The following is a 21,440-nucleotide window of genomic DNA, read 5'->3' as shown; positions in this document are numbered from 1 at the left end:
TTTTTTTAGGTTACAAAGGAAGATAAGTCCTTTCAGAACATCATGCGCTGCTATAGGACCCAACCACAAGCAAGGAGTCATGTAAGTACAATTAATATTGAAGTAATGGGGTTTATATTTTTACTGAGCCCCTCAATTACTTATAGTAGCTACCATCTTCAGGTATATTCCATGAAAGGGAATCTAGAGTAACAACCTTTAATCTTCACTAGTGGAATTTAACACTGAAATGGTATAAATTCCTTTGTTCCAAGAGGATTCCATTTATTTCCCCAAAATTTAAACTCCATAAATCCTGCTTGGTACAGTGCAGGTTGCCAATACCTTTTAGTAGTTTTTGAAGAGGAGGATGGCTAAATCCAAAATTCTTAACTACATGCTGTTTGACAAAACTTGGTTTAGATTCTAAATGTCTTCATTTAAAACCTAAGGTATAGTGCCCTCATTGGTGATATTCTTGTAAATAAATAGGAAGATGCATTTAAATATATGGTATTAAGGGTTAAAAAATTAGGCTGCAAAAATATTCTTTTCTAAGGATGTATATTGGGATAGTCAATATTGTTTTAGTTTTTCTTGTAATAAAAACATCTCTTTAACAAGTACTGATCTTTCATACAAACCCTTTGCTGCTTGCATATATGGCTTCCTTCAATTTGTTTATCTCTTTGGCTTTTTGCAGGTATATCGGGCCGTCTTGATAAAGGGCAGAAGACCACGCCATCGTTCTGGCAGCAGTGATAGCAGTATCCAGCAGAATTCCCCAACAGAGAGGAGTAAAGATAGAAGTAAGTGATTCCAAACAATTGTATGTGAACTAGTCCTCCCCCATTAAGAGAACTGTCATCTTAATGTTAATCCTGGGGAAAGGAAGTGTTTTATCTAGCTTCAAAGAAGATTTGAACAACCACTTCTCATGTATGGATTTCACTACCTCAAAATAGAGTAGTAAAAATCAAATGGTTTAATTCTTGGGCAACCAGCTATTTTAAATTTAGACAGGTATGGTAATATTTCAGTAACAAGACAGCTGCAGAATTTAACTCCAAGTAAATTTGCTCGATACTGGAGCTGCCCTTTACAGTTTTGTCTCTACAGCTGAGTATAACATCAATTAAACCCCCATCATTCATGACTACAACTCAGGAGAATTTCTATCGAACAAGTAGAGGCTTTTTTTGATATTTGCTGTCCCTAACCCAGCCAGTCTCCCTCAGGTTTGGCTTGGGTTTTTATAGCAGTCGACCCCCACTCTTGTCTGAAGCGATGTGTGCTGGCAGACCCATAAGCCACTAGTCTGATGCACCAGTTAGTGCTGTTCTGCAGAAGACTCCCCTGTAAAGTAAACTGTCCCCAGACAAAATGAATACCAGCAAGTATCAAAAGTGGTTACTCGTGTTCAGGCTGCCTTTATAAGTAGTTGGGGTTAAATGTAAGTGCAGCAGCCTCCTCTTTCTTTTCTAGGTCTAGAGAAAAACTAGAGTTTAATTGCGAGATCGCCTTAGCAAGAATTGAGGCAGGCCAGCACCATCTCTAAGAGAACTGAAAAAAACATTCACTCAAAGTCCATTTGCCCTTGGGAGGTGTTCTCACTGCACACACGCCCCATGACCCTTAACTTTCTCTTTGAACATAGGAATACCCCATTTACATTAGCATGACAGGAGGAAAAATTCTCCATCCACATGTCAGGGACTTCTCTCTCAGGGCCCCCTGCTTTGGCCTAATCTGAACATCCATTCCCTGAGTGCAGGTACAACTTTTTCTAAAGCACAAAGAAATTGATGCTTACGTGCTCGGACTTAACGCCATCGCACCGCCCCATGAACATCGCTATAGAGGATGTTGGTAGTGATCCCTAGATTTAGGGTGCCTAATGTGTCCATCTTCAAGGCTGCTTGTGACTTTTGAGTAGTTCATGCTTCAAAATTTCATCAACAAGGGAGTGGAAGAGAGCGGAGGTAAGAACAAGCGTGGGTATATGGCCCACCAGCCACCCCAGGACTCAGTGGTCCATTCCTTCTCTTTCTCCCTCCCCTTTTCTGCTGCTTCTAGCTAATGTCTGCCCTGGAGCTTCAGTGATCAAACCTTGTTTATGAAGTAGTTGTGGGAAGGTGGGGCTTGATACGCTTGCACATTTTTTTTAAACTTTTCTTTTAAAAAAAAATTTTGAAAAAGGTAATTTCCAAGTTAAAAGAACATTTAGGTTGCAGTATCAAGCACTCACCGTTAGAAAATACCAGATTTAATAGTTGCCCACCCAACCTTAATTCTGTCCCTTTGTGTGCAGTATTTTCCCACAGGATGAACGTGCAGCCAACCGTAGAGCTTAAACAATTTTAATGTGTGTTTTTTGTTTTTTAATAAGAGCACCAACTGGTGCTGAAGTGACTCTGAAATGCATTTAATAGTAATGGCCAGATAAGAGGGTTGTAATGTTACTCTTCCCTTTCCAGCTAGCAGAGACTCTAGTCCTGTCATGAGATCTAGCAGCACCCTGCCAGTACCACAGCCGAATAGTGCACCCCCGACTCCCACACGACTGACAGGCACAAACAGTGATATTGAAGAGGAGGAGCGAGGGGACCTTATTCGGTTCTATAACAACATCTATATTGAACACATGAAAGAATTTGCCCTGAAGTACTCTTCCACCAATGCTGTAAGTGATCTTAATTACCTTCATTAGTAAATAAAAACTAGAGCAATAAGGTGGGTGAGGTAACATCTTTTATTGGACCAACTGCTGTTGGTGTGGTGTTCTTACACATAGTAAAAGTGCTCTTGCCACCTCACCTGCGTTGCAATTAGCAACCATGAGAGAGGTGTTTTTTTCACTTTAAAAAAAGAAAGGGTAGCAGCAGAGAATAAGCATTTGTACTTACCCTATCTTCCAGGATGGAGGGGGCTTTAATTGTTCATAAAAGAATTTTGAGATCCTTGGTGCCATACCAAACTGTATTTTTCGTATTCAAGAGGAAGAAAGTGCCCTCCCCCTTCAGTGAAGTATGCATCTCTGAATTCTGATGAAGAAGAGTAGCGTTGTGCTTTATAAAGATTACAGTATCTGTTACCATGTTTCGGGATAGAGTAAATTGGATCATCCATTTGCATTTAAAAAAAAAAAGTCAAGGACCTTATGTCTACACTAGTCTCTCTGTTGAAAAAGTGGTAGTGATTGATTTGTTCTTTTACCTTAACAGACTGATGCTCCTCCACTATCTCCTTATCCATTTGTAAGAATTGGCTCCCCCCGCAGAATTCAGCTGTCTCAGAATCACTCAGTCTACATCTCACCACACAAAAATGAGTCTACACTTCCTCCGCGAGAGAAAATATTCTACTACTTCAGCAGCAGCCCCTCTAAGGTAAGAGTAAATGGTTAATATTCCAAAAATTGTGGGGGGGGAGGAGGGAGAGAGTTGTATTATTTTTAGAGCCCTTAATGTAGCATCCCTTTTTGCAAGTTAAAAAAAAAAAAAGACATGTAGAGAGATGTGAGATTTGCGGGTGCATTCACATAGCTAGCTCTCAAGTGCTGTTGTTTTTGCCTATAAATAAATATTGCGCCTGCAAAGTTGCACATGCAGTTATTAGAGTGCTTTAAACTGCCTTTTCTGTTACACTTAAATGACTAAGTCACTTTTGAAAATGGGACTTAGTATATGGCAAGCTAGGGAGTAACTCTACAGCGCACTATCCAAAGAGAAAATAATGACTGAGAATAGGGAGCTGATGCACATGAAATATGATAGTGTATTTTTATTCATAGATTTCACACGGAGTAACTGAAAACCCTAGCAAGACAGTGACCCAGACTAGAGAGAACATTCTCCTTAGACATTTCACTCCAACAAGTTCCATAGTAACAGAAAAGCAACGATAAAGGGGAGAAAATGATGTAGTGTTTGACATGCCAATAATGATACAGGCTAGTTACAGTAGTGGAAGGGGACATAGCAGGAATAGGGGTTACAACGAAGGGAGAAGATAATGCTGGAATAAATAGACCTAAATTAATGCTCATGATAGACTGATACCCTCCAATGGTGTAGATTTGAAACTCACGGCTTCCTTCAAAGTTTATATATGGTCATGCTTTGGTGCACATGAGAGTAACAAACCAATATGGAATCCTTGTCAAGGCTACTCAGTCTGTCAGTGAATGACATTCTCCCCATATGCAAGGTTGGAAAAGAGACGGGTTTTACTTTAGAATCATCCTATGAACCTGTGAATATCCACATTTCCTATTCTTGCTATGATTATGTTTCAGAGGCTGAGCGAGATTAACAGCATGATTAGAACTGGAGAGACCCCCACAAAGAAAAGAGGCATTCTCTTGGAAGATGGTACTGAATCACCAGCCAAACGGATCTGTCAGGAGAATCACACTGCTCTACTAAGAAGATTACAAGATGTAGCAAATGATAGAGGTTCTCACTGAGTTTAGTCAATTGTTTGTGTTCCAGAGCAGATACTCTTTCTTCATCTGTCCCTGGCCATTCTGTTTTGAGGAGGTGAATGCTGAGCATCTTCCAAGCTGAAAATGGTAGTATTTGACCTTCAAACAGAAATCTCCTTTTAGACGGCATTGAGTCTTTGAACTCTCCCATAAAGGGGAGTGGAGACTGATGCTGCATACTTTGTCCTATTGTGGTCAAGCACATCGCTAAAGTCATACTTCCACCTCTGAGGCTAACCCCAGGCATGGCTTATATGCTGTGCTTTACTATGAGGACACATGCAAGTTTTTAATTAAATTGCTTTCTAAACTATTTTGATATTTATTGCTGAGACAATGTACTCAATATAGTTTCCTAGCTTGTGATAGGAATTTTGTGTACAGGGTTTAGCCCCCAGCTGCATACACTGTTTTACTTGGTGCTTTACTATTCTTTTTGCTGTAACTAGCAAGTCATTATTACTGGTCAGATCCAGGAGTATTGCACCAAGATATTCAAATTACTCATGTGTAAGCTTTGTTTCTGTGGTAGGGATGACCCATGATCTCTAGTGCTACAGTGAGGAATGCTGACAGCCCAGTTTGGACTTCAGAGCAGACTGGGAAAAAAAATTTTATGAGGTAGGGAAAGAATACCTTATGAAATTACCTAAACAGATTCTCTTCAGGATCAGGTTGTTTTGTTTTAATGTATGGGCACTTTGCTGTGTAGGCAATTCTGTTAATGCATTTTTTAGCTGTGCAATGTTTTAAAGTGAACTCAAGTTCAAGGGGAGGCACTTTTGATAGGGCTGTGAAGCATAAATTTTAAAAAACAAGTTAGTTTTGCTGTATATTTGCAATGGCACTTTTTGAATGTAAATATTTTTCAAATGGCTGAGGCTTAAAATGTGTTTTTCTGTATTAAAGTGATGACTTCCTATTTATATGACATCCCCTAGATACCCTGTCAGTAAATGATGTTAAGCTAAAACTAATTCTTTGTGTGTATGCAAGTACTGCTAGGGGAAGTTTGCTTTTTTTCAAACTCAATATCCAGAATCATTTTTTTGATGGTAGCCGTATCTTTCTTGTGCATTATATTCAATTTGGCTTTTTTAAAAATGTCTTTTGATTAAGTCTAGTCCAATGAAGGTGCCATTTCTTCTCCCGAAAACTGATGCATATAATAAATCTGGAAAATGTACTTAGAAACATGCTGACATGTTTCTAAGTACATCTATTACTGAGGAAGCATTAAAGCAGCAGTTCTTAAACTATAGGGCGTTCCTCCCTGTGCTTTTTATTTAATTGCCCCAGGTGGTGGGGGCCATGTACAAGGCAGGGTACAATTAACCCCCCCCCCCGCCCAAAAAAAAAAAATAGCCCTGTGCAGGCAATGCTAAGTCAGCTGTGAAAAGTGAGACAAATTTCATTGACACTCTGCTGGCACAGCACAGCCTCAGATCTGGGCTGTAGAATATGTACTTGTGTGGCAGGGGAGTGATTGACCTGTAGAGGAGAGTATTGTTGACCACTAATACAGCATATATCACTTTCAAGATTTGTTAAACAGCTACTTAAATTCCTTGTTTTCAATAATGATTAGAATGGAAAACTATTAGGATTTAATTCAGTTTTAAATTGAATTAAAATAAAACAAAAGTTAACCAGTAACTTGTTTTTTAACATGCATAACAAAGATTCAACAGCGGTTTTGAGTGTTTCTGTAAAAATATTTATGAACTGTCAGATTCTTATTACAATACTGTACCTTACTTTGTCTGAAGTGTATTTTTCAATAAAGACATTATAAACATCGCAAGTACTGAATGTTAGCTGATGTAATTTCCTGTGGGCAAAGAATCACTGGTTTGTGCCTCTGCATGAAGAAAGAGAAACTGTCACCCAAGCCCCAACTGGTGGCTTTTTCTGAGCGGAGACAAGCCATACAGATGGCTATGGGGCTATTATGAATATATTATTTTGGCTGGACAGCCATAGAATGCTACAGCATCATGTTGCAGCTAGTACGGATGAAATCCTGACTGTACCTCTACAATTTACAAGTCTACTTAGCTGTGGCCACTAAGAAACATACAGATTCACATTTTAAAGGTGAATCTGTGTAATGCTGTCTTTCTCTGCTACTTAGCAATCTAGTAAAACTAGCAGCTCTGTTCAGAGTCACTACTGTTACTCAGATCCTGCAGTGGTGATAGTGTTTTGATACTATTCAATGGTAGAGACTGTTCAAATGAGAGCCAGAGTCCTTCCCGCACCCCAGGAGAGGCATCATGCAACAGGGGAAATAAAACCACTGCTGCTTCAGCCACAGGAGCTTAAGGGCTAGACCTGACTACTGATGCCATGTATGGTAGGTTGCATACAATCTTACCTTTAATTGCAAGTATCTCTGAAAGTTCACAAAAAGAAAAGGAGTACTTGTGGCACCTTAGAGACTAACATGGCTGCTACTCTGAAAAGTTCAGTAATTTCATACACCAGATGCTTGGGAAATAGAGCAACCACAATACTAGAAGCTATTTTTATTGAAATGCACTATTTAAGGAAATCTGTCAAGACTATATTTATTACCTCCAACAGGTGTTTAAATTGACTTTGGAATGCAGAGCTTTATAACATTTTCTTTAAAAACATCAGTAAGTGTTGCTATGATTTGTGCCTTGTATAGAATATTTGACAGGAACCTTTAATTACAAACTGTAAATCTAGGAGCCATTAGGTCAAAAGGCAAACCAACAGGGCACCTTCCTTGTACAAGACAGAGTAGTATAGACCTGATCTGTATCTTAAGAAAATAAACTTAGGATTTGTTTCAGAAAGAGACCTGCTTGTATAAAGGTGGGAGGATATTCTTTATTGGTTTATAGCTCTGATAAAGCATCCTAAGCCATGAAAGCGGGCCTCTTTGTAAAAGAGAAAAATCTTCAGTTGTAACCCCCCACAAGGAAGTCTAGAAATATCCTTATTTAAACTGATTTTGTTCATAGACACTTCAAACTTTGAGAACATTAATGGTTAGAAGTAACCCATATCTTTTGTAAAATGTTTTCCAACTCATGTTTCCTCTTCAATTGTTGAAAGCCTGTGTGTCCCTCCAGTGCTTAAGATAAACATCTGAAAGGAAGCTTATTTACACATTGTATCTAAATGCAAGCCCTTCCTAGAATAGCTGCACTATACCTTGTTTGGTGAAGGGTAAGATGTTTTATGTAAAAATACACTGAAGTCATATGATATAACTGATAAGCTGTTAATGGGCAGGATTAGTTATCTATCCGGCAATGCTTCAGCCACTCTTTACCAAACTCAAAAAGACCAGAACAAACTAAGGATTCTTAAGAAATGGCAAGACCATGCCTTATTTGATAAGCATTTATATTTACATGACTAATAATAATTTAAAAGTAGACACAGGAAGGAGTTAGGATTTCATAGGGTTTGGAAGTTTGAGGAATCCAGAGGGAACTAAAGGGATCTCAGAAAATGAACTGAACAAACAAAAAGTTAAATTATCTTTTAAAAGGCTCTGAGAATTTCCCTACCACAAAGACAAAAGCAATATAATTATGACCTTGCTGCATATTCAGGAGCAGAAGATGCTAGCATGTGAGGTGACAGCAGCTGATGGATTAATTCAAATAGCTGCTAAATCTCTAGAAGAGGTGCGTCTTCCACCTTCAGTGAGACTATGGAAACTATCATAAATTCATCTGAACTAAGACACAGCTTTACACTTAGACTCTCTTGCACACAGTCTTGGTTCAGACAGTTATTTCATCTCAACACCTTTACAAGTGAGTGAACAGCAGCAAGAAGCAGAAACTTTTTAGCCAAGCACTACTGCTGCAACATGACATCACCGAGACCTCAGTACCACTGGTGAGCTGGCCTTCACACAAGCACTGCCAAAGGATTAAAAACATTTCAAGAAAAATATTGCAATGCCATCATTTAAGGTGCCTCTCCCATTAAACACCAGATAGGGTAGTACATCAGCTAACCTGGGTGAACAGAAATTTGGGATATAGTTTAAATGAAAGATTCAGACTATTCATTATGTCTGAACTCTTCCACTTCTTTTAAGTAATCTATTTAGATGAGTCTCTGGTTTCCCAGGCCTTCTTAGTTAAGATCACTAACCTTTGCTCACTTATAAACTTCCTAAGATATCCAAGCAAAACCAAATAGGAGTCACCAACTCAAATTAAATTCCTTTCCCCATCTATATTAGCCAGTTGAGATATCTATGTAGGATACATTGAGACAGGACCCACAGCTGGTTTGGGGAATATCCTCATTAGGTTTTAGTTCACCTAAAGAAGTGTTTTCCACCACAACATATCCCTCTTAAGGTATAATCTTTATTGAAAACTCTCCACAGAGGGACATGCAGAAGAGATTGTAACCATTGTTTTATTGCTTGTGTTTTTAGTCTGTTTCTTCAATTTAAAAACCTAAGTACAGCCATACTGGGTCAGACCAATGGTCCATCCAGCTCAGTATCCTGTCTTCTGACAGTAGCCAATACCAGGTGCTTCAGAGGGAATGAACAGAACAAGTAATCATCAAGTGATTACCCTGTCGCCCATTCCTAGCTTCTGGCAAACAAAGTCTAGGGATACTTCAGAGAAAGGTTTTGCATCCCTGCCCCAGTCTGGCTAATAGCCACTGATGGAACTATCCTCCATGAACTTATCTAGTTCTTTTTTGAACCCTGTTGGCCTTCACAACATCCTCTAGCAAGGAGTTCCACTCTGTTGCATGAAGAAATACTTCCTTGTTTTAAACCTGCTGCCTAGTAATTTCATTTGGTGACCCCTGGTTCTTGTGTTGAGGAGGAGTAAACAACACTTCCTTATTTACTTTCTCCACACCACTCATAATTTTATAGACCTCTATCACAGAGGTGGGCAAACTACGGCCCATAGGCCAGATCCATCATGGCCAGGGAGGCTAGCCCCCAGCCCCTCCCCCACAGCCTCAGCTCACCATGCTGCCAGCGTTCTGGGTTCCAGGAGCGGGCGGGCAGGGGACAAGGATCGGGGGGGTTGTATGGGTGGGAGATTCTGAGGAGGCAGGAAGGGGCGGGGGCCAGGCAGTTTGATGAGGCACAACCTTCCCTACCCCCACCCTCCATACAGTTTTTGAATCCCGATGTGGCCCTCAGGCCAAAAAGTTTGCCCACTCCCTTAATCATCTCTTTTCCAAGACGAGAAGTCCTAATCTTATTAATCTCTCCTCATATGGAAGCTATTCCATACCCCTAATCATTTTTGTTGCCCTTTTCTGAACCTTTTCCAATTCCAATATATCTTTTTTGAGATGGGGCGACCAGATCTACACACAGTATTCAAGAGGTGGGTATACAATCAATTTATATAGAGGCTTTTGATATTTTCTGTCTTATCTATCCCTTTCCTAATGATTCCCAACATTAACTTTTTTGAGTGGATGTTTTCAGAGAACTGTCCACAATGACTCCAAGATCTCTTTGTTGAGGGGTAACAGCTAATTTACACCCCATCATTTTTATGTATAATTGGGAATATTTTCCCATGTGCATTACACTTATCAACATTGAATTTCATCTGAAATTTTGTTGCTCTGTCACATGAGATCCTTTTGTAGCTCTTCCCAGTCTGCTTTAGACTTAACTATTGAGTAATTTTGTATCTGCAAATTTTGCCACCTCATTGTTTACCCCTGGTCCCAGTACAGGCCCCTGAAGGACAATGCTAGTTTTCAGAATGGAGAGAGGTAAATGACCATTTATTCTACCCTTTGTTTCCTATCTTTTAACCAGTTACCAATCCATGAGAGGACTTTCCCTCTTCTCCCATAACAGCTTACTTTGCTTTAGGCTTTCTGAAAATCTAAGTACACTATATCCACCGTATCAGCCTTGTCCACATGCTTGTTGATTACCTCAAAGAATTCTAGTAGATTGGGGAGGCATGATTTCCCTTTAGGGAAGAGTCAACATGGTTTTTCTAACAAATTATGTTCATAATTCTGTTCTGCACTGTAGTTTCAACCAATTTACACAGTACTGAAGTCAGACTTACCAGCCTGTAATTGCTGGGATCACCCTCTGGAGCCTTTTTTAAAAATTGGCATCACATTAAGTTATCCTCCAGTCATCTAGTACAGAAGCTGATTTAAATGACAGGTTACATAACCAGCTAGTAGTTCTGCAATTTCACATTTGAGTTCCTTCAAAACTCTTGGGTGAATACCATCTGGTCCTGGTGACTTATTACTATTTAATGTATCAATTTGTTCTAAAACCTCCTCTACTGACACCTTAATCTGGAACAGTTCCCCAGATTTGTCACATAAAAAGAATGGCTCAGGTTTGGGAATCTCCCTCAGCTGTGAAGACTAATGCAAAGAATTCATTTATTAAGAATATTCATGATTATTCTGCTTGTTTCTAATCCTGGTGTTCCCTAAGGCATACCAAGAACCCCATGTGACTAATGGGCGGGGGGTACCCTAAACTGGTACCATTTCTTATTTATCCCCAATATTACTAAAAATATATAGTCTGTAGAAAGGTACTTGGCACTCACCACCCCTTCCAACCTCACAGGGGGCTGGGGCTTGAAACTGCTCATGGAGTAACAGGTGTAAGTCCTCTACCTATTGGGCTGGAGAGATTTACCTTGCCTATGTGACTGATAAGCCCTCCAAAGCCTTGCAATTGTTTAGAAGCCACAAATTTGGAGTCTGTACGTTCCATTTCCAATTTAATGAAATGGTCCAATCTCCCCAGGAAACCTGTACAACACTGTGTGTTTGGTCAAGAGCGTTTCAGATCCGTTTTTACCTCCATACACAATTCTAAGTTGTGAAAAACTCCCTTTCTGACATTGGTGGACTTACAGGCTTGAATGAAACTGCAAACACCAGTAAAGAATGAGGCACTGTTCTCAAGACCTGGATAAGCTATACCTTGGGCCAGTAAATTAAGACACTAACACATCACAGCTCCCTTCCCCAAAAAAAACCACAAACACACCAACTCTTTTCTGAGCAGGTCTCAATAAAATTGCATTTGGCCCTGTTCAGTTTAAAGCTTTTAGTACAGGATCACTAGAATCCACACCAATTACTTCATTTCTACTTTAAAGAAGAGGATATAGACTTTGGCCACTAGTCAAAGTTCAGAAGCCCAAAATTGGACAAACCCTAATATGATTGCAATGTAAAGCTTGCAAAGCACCTCTTAATTTGAGAGTTGTCACAAACACCACTGAGAACAGGCAAAAAGAGGTTGTCATAACCTATGTAGGACTGAAAGTGTCGAATGCCAAATAACGTTATTCCAAAATTACTGAAAACGTATACTCTAGAGAAACAAGATATGGTAAGAGCCAAATCTCTTTGCATGCCAATTCAGGGATTGACAGCCACCATTTTAGTCACATGGAGTTCATTACCACACCAATTAAAAGGTATGCAAAATAATCAATTAAGTATAACTATTTTATTTTAAGATTAAAAATACAACATAATGGTCACTTCAGTTACAATCCTTTCTGTATGGCTTGCTGGGGCAGGGATGGTCTTCTCTTGGTACAAGACAACCAAAATTAGTAGTGAGTACCATCTTAGTGTCTCTCAAATAACAGTCTATAGATGGGGAAAATAATTTAATTTAAGGGCACAGGAGTCCTGTTTGGTTTATTCTGGATAACCTAGACAGTTTATAAATAAAGGTGAGTAATCTTAAATACTTAAATTGATTTCACAGGGTTAAGTTATTAACTTAAGAAGATAGTCAAGTAGCTTTCTTGTAACAGGCAAACTAACTAAAAATTAAAAGAATCTTAAATCAGCATTCAAACCCAAAATTTCTCTGCTTACCCCTGGTTAGCCTCCATCTTCCCACCAAGAATAAATGGGCTAAAGAATTTGGTGATAGATTAATATCGCAAGTTACAATAAACTTTTCTTGTAATGATTTTAATGGAATATTGAAATGTTAATTCTTTGTCAGTGCTTTGGCTAACTTCCATCTTACCAATTCTTGTTGAAGTCTAAGGTCGATGCTTCTTAAAGTTGCTGTGTGGCTATTTTTCCTTAGCTGTCTTGCTTGTAGAACAGCTGAAAAGAGGCGAGAGGCTGTTGTATGCAGTTGAGGGATATCAGACCAGCAGGAGCTGCTGGCTCTCTCAATTCAGAGACCCTATAGCCGTCTCTTTCCTAAAATTTCATGAAAGGAGGCCAGCACAACTCTTCTCAGGGGTGTGTCTAAAGTTAACTGCTCTCATCAGCTCAATGCCTTTGTGGGTTGGACTTAGTAAGATCACTCATGATTATGTCATCTGTTTAATATATATGCAGTATTCTCCTTATTGCTTTTGTTTCTTGTGGTTGAAAATTCTGAGAATACCTTTAGAAATTTTGATATTTTAATTTTAAGATATCATTTTAAGATATTTCTTCAGTTCCATCAGAGTTTAAGAGGAGTTGAAATTCTGCTTCAATTAAGTCCACATCATTCTCAAGTCAGATTCTCAAAACAGATCTTTAAGACAACTCAGAGTCTTTAAACTTGACTAGCCATTAAGGAAGTCACTGTCCTTGTTTCTTGAATCTTTGGAGAGAACTCTGAGTTGGGTGAAGAAATTGCTTCAAGTATCACTAGATTACAAATTTGTTCCCCAATTAATAAGAATATTGGCTATTTGTACTAATAACTAGTCTTATCTCAAATTACATTCATATATTTATGCATCTATTCACAACATTATGGAAATTATATCAAATGGTTGCATTTAAATAACATGTATATTTGCAAATGTTTTGTAAATTTACATTTTAAGAGGCTTGTCATCTTTAAGCATCTAAAAAGATTATAAGGTTTGCATTACTGAGAGAAGTAGGAGTTTGTTAGGCGTAACCAATGTCTTCCGTAAAACATTTGCCAATCAAGGTTTTCTAGAAGTTTGAAGGCTTACAGAGTGCTTACAAAACAAGTTAGTTACTTTCAGCAAGAACTCTGCAGAGGTTTAACTAGAGGTTTTTCCTTGCGGGGGGGGGGGGGGGGGGGAGGGCGGGGAGGGAAGAGGATAAAGGAAAGCTCAATTTTACAACTTTCCATGTATCACCCCCTTCTTGCAGCACTGCATGTTTCTGAAGTCAGGAATTTCTAACACACAAAAATATTGGAAGTTCATATTTTGAGCTAAGATATCTACACCAACTTTAGACAAGAGACATGTCCTGTTCTTTGAGAGGAAATTTTTTGTCTGTTTGCCTTGAGAGCCTGTCATTTATAACTAACAATTAAAAGCTGAATTTTAGGGTCTGTGTAAGACACTTGGGTGTAATAAACATATTTTTACAGCTAAAGAGGTGTTATCTTCCCTGACACTTGGCTTGTCACTAGTTGACAGAAACCTCCTGGAATATCTTTGTTAGCTTGATATGTCAATTAATAAAACAAGTCACCAAAATAATAAGTATTGTCATATTCTCCAAGCATCATGGCTCTAAACATAATTGTAGTTATCTTTTAAAATTTAGTAAAGGCATTAGCAAGTGTAATAATGGGTCACTACAAAAAGAATAAGTTATAATTGTATTAACCATTTTTGGTATCAATATTGAGATTTATCCCCTGCATTTACCAGCTGGCTAACAGTGCAGGCTGATATTCCAGGGCAGTGCCAAATGGAATAGAAAAGAAAGACCAAACCATGTTAAGGGACAAAGGGTGACTGTGTAATTCAATATAAAAGAAAATGAGAGCCAGAATTACATCTTTAAATCTTTACAAGTGCAACACTGCACTGTTGAAGCTACACTTAAAGAACATTGCACACAATTCTGCGGATTCCCCTAGCAGCAGGCAATTGATCAGCTGTGTCTTTCAGTTAGAGAGAGAATGACATAAGAAAAGATGAAAAGCACTAAATTTAGACATACACGCAATAGACCTTCCATTAATCACGCTGGCAAAGTGTTTGAGAGTCAGGATACCAAGGAGTATGGAATGAAACTAAGCAAATGCAAAGTTTTACTCATCGGGAAATATTTCCTTAATGCGTTAGGCAGACTTCTTTCTTTAAGAAAATGGAGGCTGAGCTAGGCATGCCAAAAAAAAAAAAAAAAAAAGGATCTGAAGAGCAATGAGCAAAAGACACAAAAACAGCAAACTTTAAAAAAAAAAAAAAAAAGTACATATGAAGCAGGAAACCTGCCATACAATCAGTGGAGCCACTGGATAATCAAGATGCTGAAGGAGCACTCAAGGAAGACAAGGCCATAGCAGAGAAGCTAAATTAATGTTTTGCATTAATCTTCACTGCAGAAGATATGGGGGAGATTTCCACACCTGAGCAATTCTTTATTGGAGGAACTGTCTCTTCCTCCTCCCCCCGCCAAGATTTAGTCAAGGATATATAGTAAAAGTCATGGACAAGTCACAGGCCGTGAATTTTTGTTTACTGCCAGTGACTTTTACTAAAAATACCCATGACTAAAAATACCCATGACTAAAAGGTAGCCTTATTAATAACCCTCTGTTTCCTAGGGTAGTCAAGGACACAACCCCTGCTCTGGGTATCCCTAAACCTCCAACTGCCAGAAGCTGGGAGTGGACAAGGCTGGATCACTTGATAATTGCCCTGTTCTCTTCATTCCCTCTGAAGCATCAGAAGACAGGATACTGGGGTAGACAGACCATTGATCTGACCCAGTTGGGCCATTCTCATGCTCTAGGAACCATATTTTTGTGGCTAAGGCAACAGACTAGAAATCACAATGGTCCTCCCCCCACAACTTCCCTAGTTCTGGAAGAGGTAGAGTGAACAGAAGAGAAACTACACTTAGAGGTTTTAAGCTTAAAGACAGGTAGTTACTCATGCACACCACACACATATTGGGTATGTTTCCAGAAATATTTTCAATGCACATTTAGCGTTTAACACAAAGATCGTTGCTACTCTGATTGTTTACAACACTGCTCAATAGCTTATCCCAAACTAGTAAATGTAAGGCTCAGCATACTCATTTCATCCACTATTAGAACTGGGCTGAGACATTAGTTTTGCTGTTCATTATGATCCTAGGCTAGGTATAAGTATAGGCTTATCTCCTTCCTAAAGTCATATCTACCTGGTGCAACATGTGGTAATCTGCTATATTAAACAGAGAAAGAAAGGAGAAACACATGAGGAGTTGGACAGGAATGACAGAGTTTCACAGTTTAAAACTGAGCTAGAAAGGATAGCTTTTTCATTTGTTCAAACTAAAATTTACCCCTTGTAAGTCTCTAGTCCAAAGACCTTGCACTTTCTACATAGACTAAGCCTCTTTTGAGCAAGAAAAGCTGGTTAGGATAGTAGTTTCATCCCTGATACATATTTTATTCTACAGACATTAATCCAGTCATGGCATCTACACAGCCTATCTTTCCATTTAAAATTTTAAAACAAGTTGAAGTAGAAGATGGATGTGAAGGAAAGCTCTTACTTTGTGCTACCTAGGAACTTTTTCCTTCCTCCCTCCCCCTGGTCTTTAGCCAGGGAGAACACTCAAAATTGAAATAGAGCAAAATATGGAGTTACAATTCTGTTCTAACCAAAAACACTAGCCCTTCCCTCTTTAACAAACTAATTATCAGTAAAATTACTTACCCCCTTTCCTCGAGGGATCGAAGTAGCTGTATGTTGTCTTTTCCAAAGAAGACACAAAGGCAGATACTCCTTAAGCCTATGTTGATAGTGTACAAAGCACGTAACCTCTTCATGAGGGCTGTGGGCAAAAACTTAGCCACCTTCTGCTGTGTTCTGAGGAAAAAGCCCAGCTGACACAGATTTCCCATTTAGAAAAGCAATCACCAGGGCTGAGCCTGCTACCTTTGATGGAGAACACCTGCCTGCGAGCCCTTGCAGCACAGACAGGAGTAGGCTCTGTAACTCATAGAAACTCATTTCACTCCCAACTCTCTAAGCTATCAAGGGGGTTCTTTGCACTTCTCTCCCAATCCCTGCTACATAGAGAAGGATGCAGATCCATGTTTTAGGGAATCCTGGACAGTAAGTAGGGATTTTGGGGGGGTGAGTGGGAACTAGAAATCCATTCTTACCCTAATTTATAGTATAAGGCAATGGTTTACTCAAGGACATATTAAGTCAGTATGAGAGCAGGGAATTGGAGACTATTCCAGTTTCACTGTCAGTGTGTAACCTAGCCATTAAATACTCCCTTTTCCCCCCAACTCCTACAGCTGGAAGCCAAACACAGTCAGCTTGAGCTAGTTACACATTAGCTTCCCAGGCAAGAGTTGTGGCATGGAGCTGCTGCGCTAGAATGACTTGACTGAATTTGTGCATGTCAGGAAGTTTCCCCCCCCCCCCCCCCATAGCCCAGGAAGGAAGGGGAAGACATCTCTGCTGCACTTTTCAGAACAGCACTGGACATGGAAACAGTGGAGACAGGAACATGTTCAAAGGGGGGTCAGGGAGGAGGAATTTCTGCAGGTCTCTTTCTCCACATAGCCATACGGTGAAGAGATTCCAAAAATGTCAAGTGACTTAAATCCCATTTTCAAAAAAGTGGCTGAGTCACTTGGCTTACGTGAAAGTTTTTTACTCATAGCTTTTATCCAGTACTCTTCTGCATCCTTATTTATGCTGTACCCTCTTCACCTCTAAGCAGAAGCACAGTATAAATGTGGCAGAAAGGGTTAAGGATTGTTATTGAGTCCAAGAGATTAGAGCAGGGGTGGGCAAAGTTTCCATCTGGGTCTGGAAATTGTATGGCAGGCCATGAATGTTCAGGAAATTGGGGGTTGGGGTGTGGGAGGGCTCCCGCTGGGGATACAGGCTCTGGGGTGAGGTTAGGGGTGCAGGAGGGTCTCTGGGCTGGGACCGAGGGGTTTTGAGGATCAGGGCTGGGGCAGGGGTGCAGGATGGAGTCAGGGAGGGACAGGCTCTGAGCAGTGCTTACCTCAAGCAGCTCCCAGAAACAGTGGCACGTCCCCCCTCTCGCTCCTATGCAGAGGTTTAGCCAGGCAGCTCTGCACGCAGCCCTGTCTGCAGGTGCCAACCCTGCAGCTCCTATTGGCTGCAATTCCTGACAAATGGGAGCTGTGGGGTCGGTGCTTGGACAGCATGCAGAGCCCTCTGGCTGCCCCTACTTGTAGGAGAAGGAGGAGGGACATGCCACTGCTTCTGGGAGCCGTGAAGAGTGGGGCAAGACCCCTACCCCACTCCGCAGCTGGAGAACTAGAGCAGGGAAAGCCCCAGACACCACTTCCCAGTGGGAGCTCGAGGGCCTGATTAAAAGATCTGGAGGAACAGATGTAGTGCCCAGGCCATAATTTGCCCACCCCTGGATTAGAGGCAAAAGCATTTTTATTGTTTCAGTTTATTAATGTAGCTGAGACACATGGGGGGGGGGGAAAGAGATGTAGTAAAAAAGGCAAGCCTTGTCCATAGTTAGGGCCCTACCAAATTCATGGCCATGATAAACATTTCACAGATTGTGAAATCTGGTCTTGTGTGTGCTTTTACCCTATATTATACAGATTTCACAGGGGAGACAAGTGTTTCTCAAATTAGGGGTCCTGACCCAAGAGGCACATGTGGATGGGGAGGGTCATAAGGTTATTTTAGGGGGTGGGTCACGGTATTGCCACCCTTACTTCTGCAGTGCTGCCTTCAGAGTTGAGTGCCGGAGAGCATCGGCTGCTGGCCGAGGACTCAACTCTGAATGCGGCATCCTCCCAGCAGCAGCACCGAAGTAAGGGTGGTAATACCATACTACGCCATACCACCCTTAATTCTGTGCTGTTTCCCATCAGAGCTGGGCAGGTAAAGAATGGTGGCTGCTGATTGACAGCCCCTTTCTACAGGGAGTAGCACCGAAGTAAGGGTGGCAATACCATGCCATGCCATCCTTGCTTCTGCTGGCAGCAGTTCTGTCTTCAGAGCTGAACTCCTGGCCAGCAGCCGCTACCCCCCAGCTGCCCAGCTCTGAAGGCAATGCCGCCACCAGCAGCAGCACAAAAATAAGGGTAGTAGTACTGCAAGCCCACCCAGTAACCTTATGACACACCTCCTTTTTGGGTCAGAACACCTACAATTACAACACTCTGAAATTTCAGATTTAAATAGCTGAAACCATGAAATATGCTATTTTTTAATCCTATGACTGTGAAATTGACCAAAATTGGACCCTGAATGTGATAGGGCCTTATCCATAGTACACCTTCCAGCTGCTGCTATAGCAGAGGCTACACAGATGGGAAAATTCATAATCCCTGGCATAGAGAATGAAGGGTGTAAAGCCCAATCTTGCAAACATGTGTACACAAGGATCAACCAACAACTGTTCCCTTGAGTCAAGTTACCAATATGTCTCTGCCAGATCAGGCATCTAGTTTTTGGGAGGTCATTCCCACAGCAGGGGGAGGAGGGTGAAAGAGTGCCTGGTTAAAATAGGAAAGTGTGACCAAGACCCTACAAACTGAGGAGTACTAAGAGCACTTTTTGTAACAGAACCTGAGATTACTCCATTTGACTCAGTCCCTTTATAGGCAGGGAGGGTGAGGTACAAGACCAACATTATTTGTTATGGCACATGCAATGGAAGCACTATGGCAGTTACCTTCATAAAAAGCTAACAGTTACTTAGCCCTTGGTTTATCAGTTTAACTTTAAATATCCCTGTCCTCGTGGAGAGGAAATAAGCAGTGGATGCCTAACATTCCAGCAAACATCTAGTTTTAAGCACTTTTTTAGATTCACGCTGACTTTGGAAGAGGGCTGTATTTATTCTGAAGGCAGAAGAGGTTGAATTTACTTTATATGTTTCAGAAATGGACTTCTAAGTTTGGGTCCCATCGATTCTGATTTGAAGCAGACTCATCTGTTGGCTTCAAACTGAAAACAGGCTTATACCTTCTACTCCTGGGGGAATTCTGCACCAAAAAAGTTAAAAATTCTACATTTTATTTGTCACAATAACTCTATAATCACACCAGTTTCAATTATTTTGGTAATTTCAAAATACCTGTAAGCAAGTATGTCTAACTACAGCCACAAAGAAATTCCCCCAGGCATAGAGTTAAAGAAACCCTATGACAACCCAGTTCCTGTGTCTCTGCCCCCTTCCCCCAGAGCCCAGCCATGGGGTGCCCACTCCAGACACCTGCACCCCCCTTTCCCTAGAGCCCAGCCCAGACACCCACATGCCCTCCTTCCGAGAGCCCAGGGATCTAGAGGGAGAAACAGTGTGATGCTGGGTCCTGGGCTTGTATGGAGTTTCCTGCACATCACCTCCTTCCTTCAGGGTATGCTGAGAACTGCAACTGCCAGGAACCCTTCAGCTCCCCAAGTGTCTATTTGCAAGCAAGCTGGACTCTGCCAGGTCCTGAGGCTCCTAGTGGCTGCGAGCAGCTCATATTTGTGGGGGGCGGAAATAAATTCTACATGCATTCATTTCTGTGCAAATTCTGCATGGTGTAGTGGTGCAGAATTCCCCCAGCAGTAACCTTAAACTACAATACAGGAGAATCTCTTGGGAAGCTTGTGCACTGGCTACAGATGAAGACTGTTCACTAACACTACTGTATGGACCCTGCTCTTGCTTGTGTCAGGTTATCCACTGACAGAGAATTGCTGTTTTAAGCATGTTTTCTTCTGACACAATTTCAGCAGTCACCTTAAACTTTGCTCTTCCCTTTATAATGTATTTTGAGTCACGCCCAGTGTAAACACTTCTTAAAAGAACTTGGTTTATGGATATACTATTCTGTTACTGAGCAAAAGCAAACCCAGCTCTTCAGTTCACCATAAATTGATACACCACATCTACACCCTTTGAGAAACAAGTTACTTTTCCCCAAAAAATCATCAATTAACATCTCACTTACAGATTATTGCTTAGGAAGTAAGAAGGGAAAGATCTTGCCCCATCTCCTTTACATGGCATACACAGGCCCTGGAAGACCCAGTGTTGGCAGAGGGAGCTTTCCCTACACTGCAGGAACTGAGAAAGACATCTGGGACCACCCTTCCAAGCCCTTGTATAGGGGGCATGCCAGGGCTTGGGTACTACTGAAACCCCAGGTAGACCCATGAGACTGATATAATTTAGACTGGCCTCAGGGCATATCTAATTTACTTCAGAAAGACACCATAACCCAGCATTAGAAGGGCCCTTAAAATGTCTTAAAGCAATCTCCCCCCAATATGTATTTGCACCTAGCTACCAAGATAAAATGCTTCAATACATCTGTCAGAGTTAAAGTTGTGTTGGGAGTGAACAGGCACTTCTGCCTACTAGATACATTCCTATTGGAGCAACTACTCAAAAGTTGTGGTGTAGTATCCCTCATTAGAGTTTGAGTCAAGAGTGGATTTAAAAAAAAAGTTCAAAGAGGAATTAATTCAGGCAAGTCTTAGCCTCCTGCATAAGAGAGGCTATGCTCTTGTTGATCACAGTGGTCTCTTCTTGCTTTAATCTAGAAATCTAGTGTAGCAGTAGTAGTGTATGATTTATGATGCCTTTAAACTATTTGTTTCCTTGCTTTTAAGGAGGTGTTTGGGTTTTTTAGAATGGAGAACTTGTCATTTAGCAACTTTAAAAAAACAAAAACACATATTAAAGAATTCTATATGATATGGGGAGCCACTACTTGTTGTAGCCTGATAACATGCTTTGTATTAAACCATTACTACTATGAGAAATTAAGAAGGGTAGATTCTCTTTAAAAAAATGTGAGCATGAGAAGCAAGGCAGGAGTACTGGCTGTGGAGTTTGGAAACTGGAACTGAAGCAGGTATGTCAGTGTATGAGAAAGGTTAAACAGAAAACAGACCTCAGACTGTCCAACATTAAAGGACTAGTGTCAAAAGTAAAAAAAAATCTCCCATTTCAAAACTTGTGTGCACACAAGACTAAGGATTCCTTTTAGTACCCTGGACAAAGCACATAGGTAAGACTAATT

The 21,440-nt window shown here is 40.6% G+C and overlaps 1 protein-coding gene and 1 long non-coding RNA gene across 3 annotated transcripts in view; one reads left to right on the top strand and one right to left on the bottom strand.

Moving 5' to 3' along the window:
* RBL2 (RB transcriptional corepressor like 2) overlaps positions 1–6,269 on the top strand; it is a 58,016-nt gene extending 51,747 nt beyond the window's left edge. Inside the window, exons 18-22 of the mRNA XM_048870615.2 lie at positions 10–81; positions 683–788; positions 2,457–2,662; positions 3,204–3,368; positions 4,277–6,269. Of these exons, the coding sequence (XP_048726572.2) occupies positions 10–81; positions 683–788; positions 2,457–2,662; positions 3,204–3,368; positions 4,277–4,447 (720 nt within the window). The 3' untranslated portion in view covers positions 4,448–6,269. The remainder of the gene's footprint in view (positions 1–9; positions 82–682; positions 789–2,456; positions 2,663–3,203; positions 3,369–4,276) is intronic.
* The window catches only part of LOC142068655 (uncharacterized), a 54,809-nt gene extending 38,025 nt beyond the window's left edge, over positions 1–16,784 (bottom strand). The window contains exon 1 of one of the 2 annotated variants that reach the window (XR_012664558.1): positions 16,120–16,784. This is a non-coding gene — a long non-coding RNA (uncharacterized LOC142068655). Of the gene's footprint in view, positions 1–12,497; positions 13,508–16,119 lie in introns of those variants that run through there. The other variant, XR_012664557.1, reaches the window with a different exon arrangement.
* Positions 16,785–21,440: the final 4,656 nt, after the last annotated feature.

This window comes from Caretta caretta, chromosome 12 (assembly GCF_965140235.1).
Source record: "Caretta caretta isolate rCarCar2 chromosome 12, rCarCar1.hap1, whole genome shotgun sequence".
Lineage (NCBI taxonomy): Eukaryota > Metazoa > Chordata > Testudines > Cheloniidae > Caretta > Caretta caretta.
The sequence above is the reverse complement of the archived record's forward strand: the minus strand, read 5'-3'. Positions and strand labels throughout refer to the sequence as shown.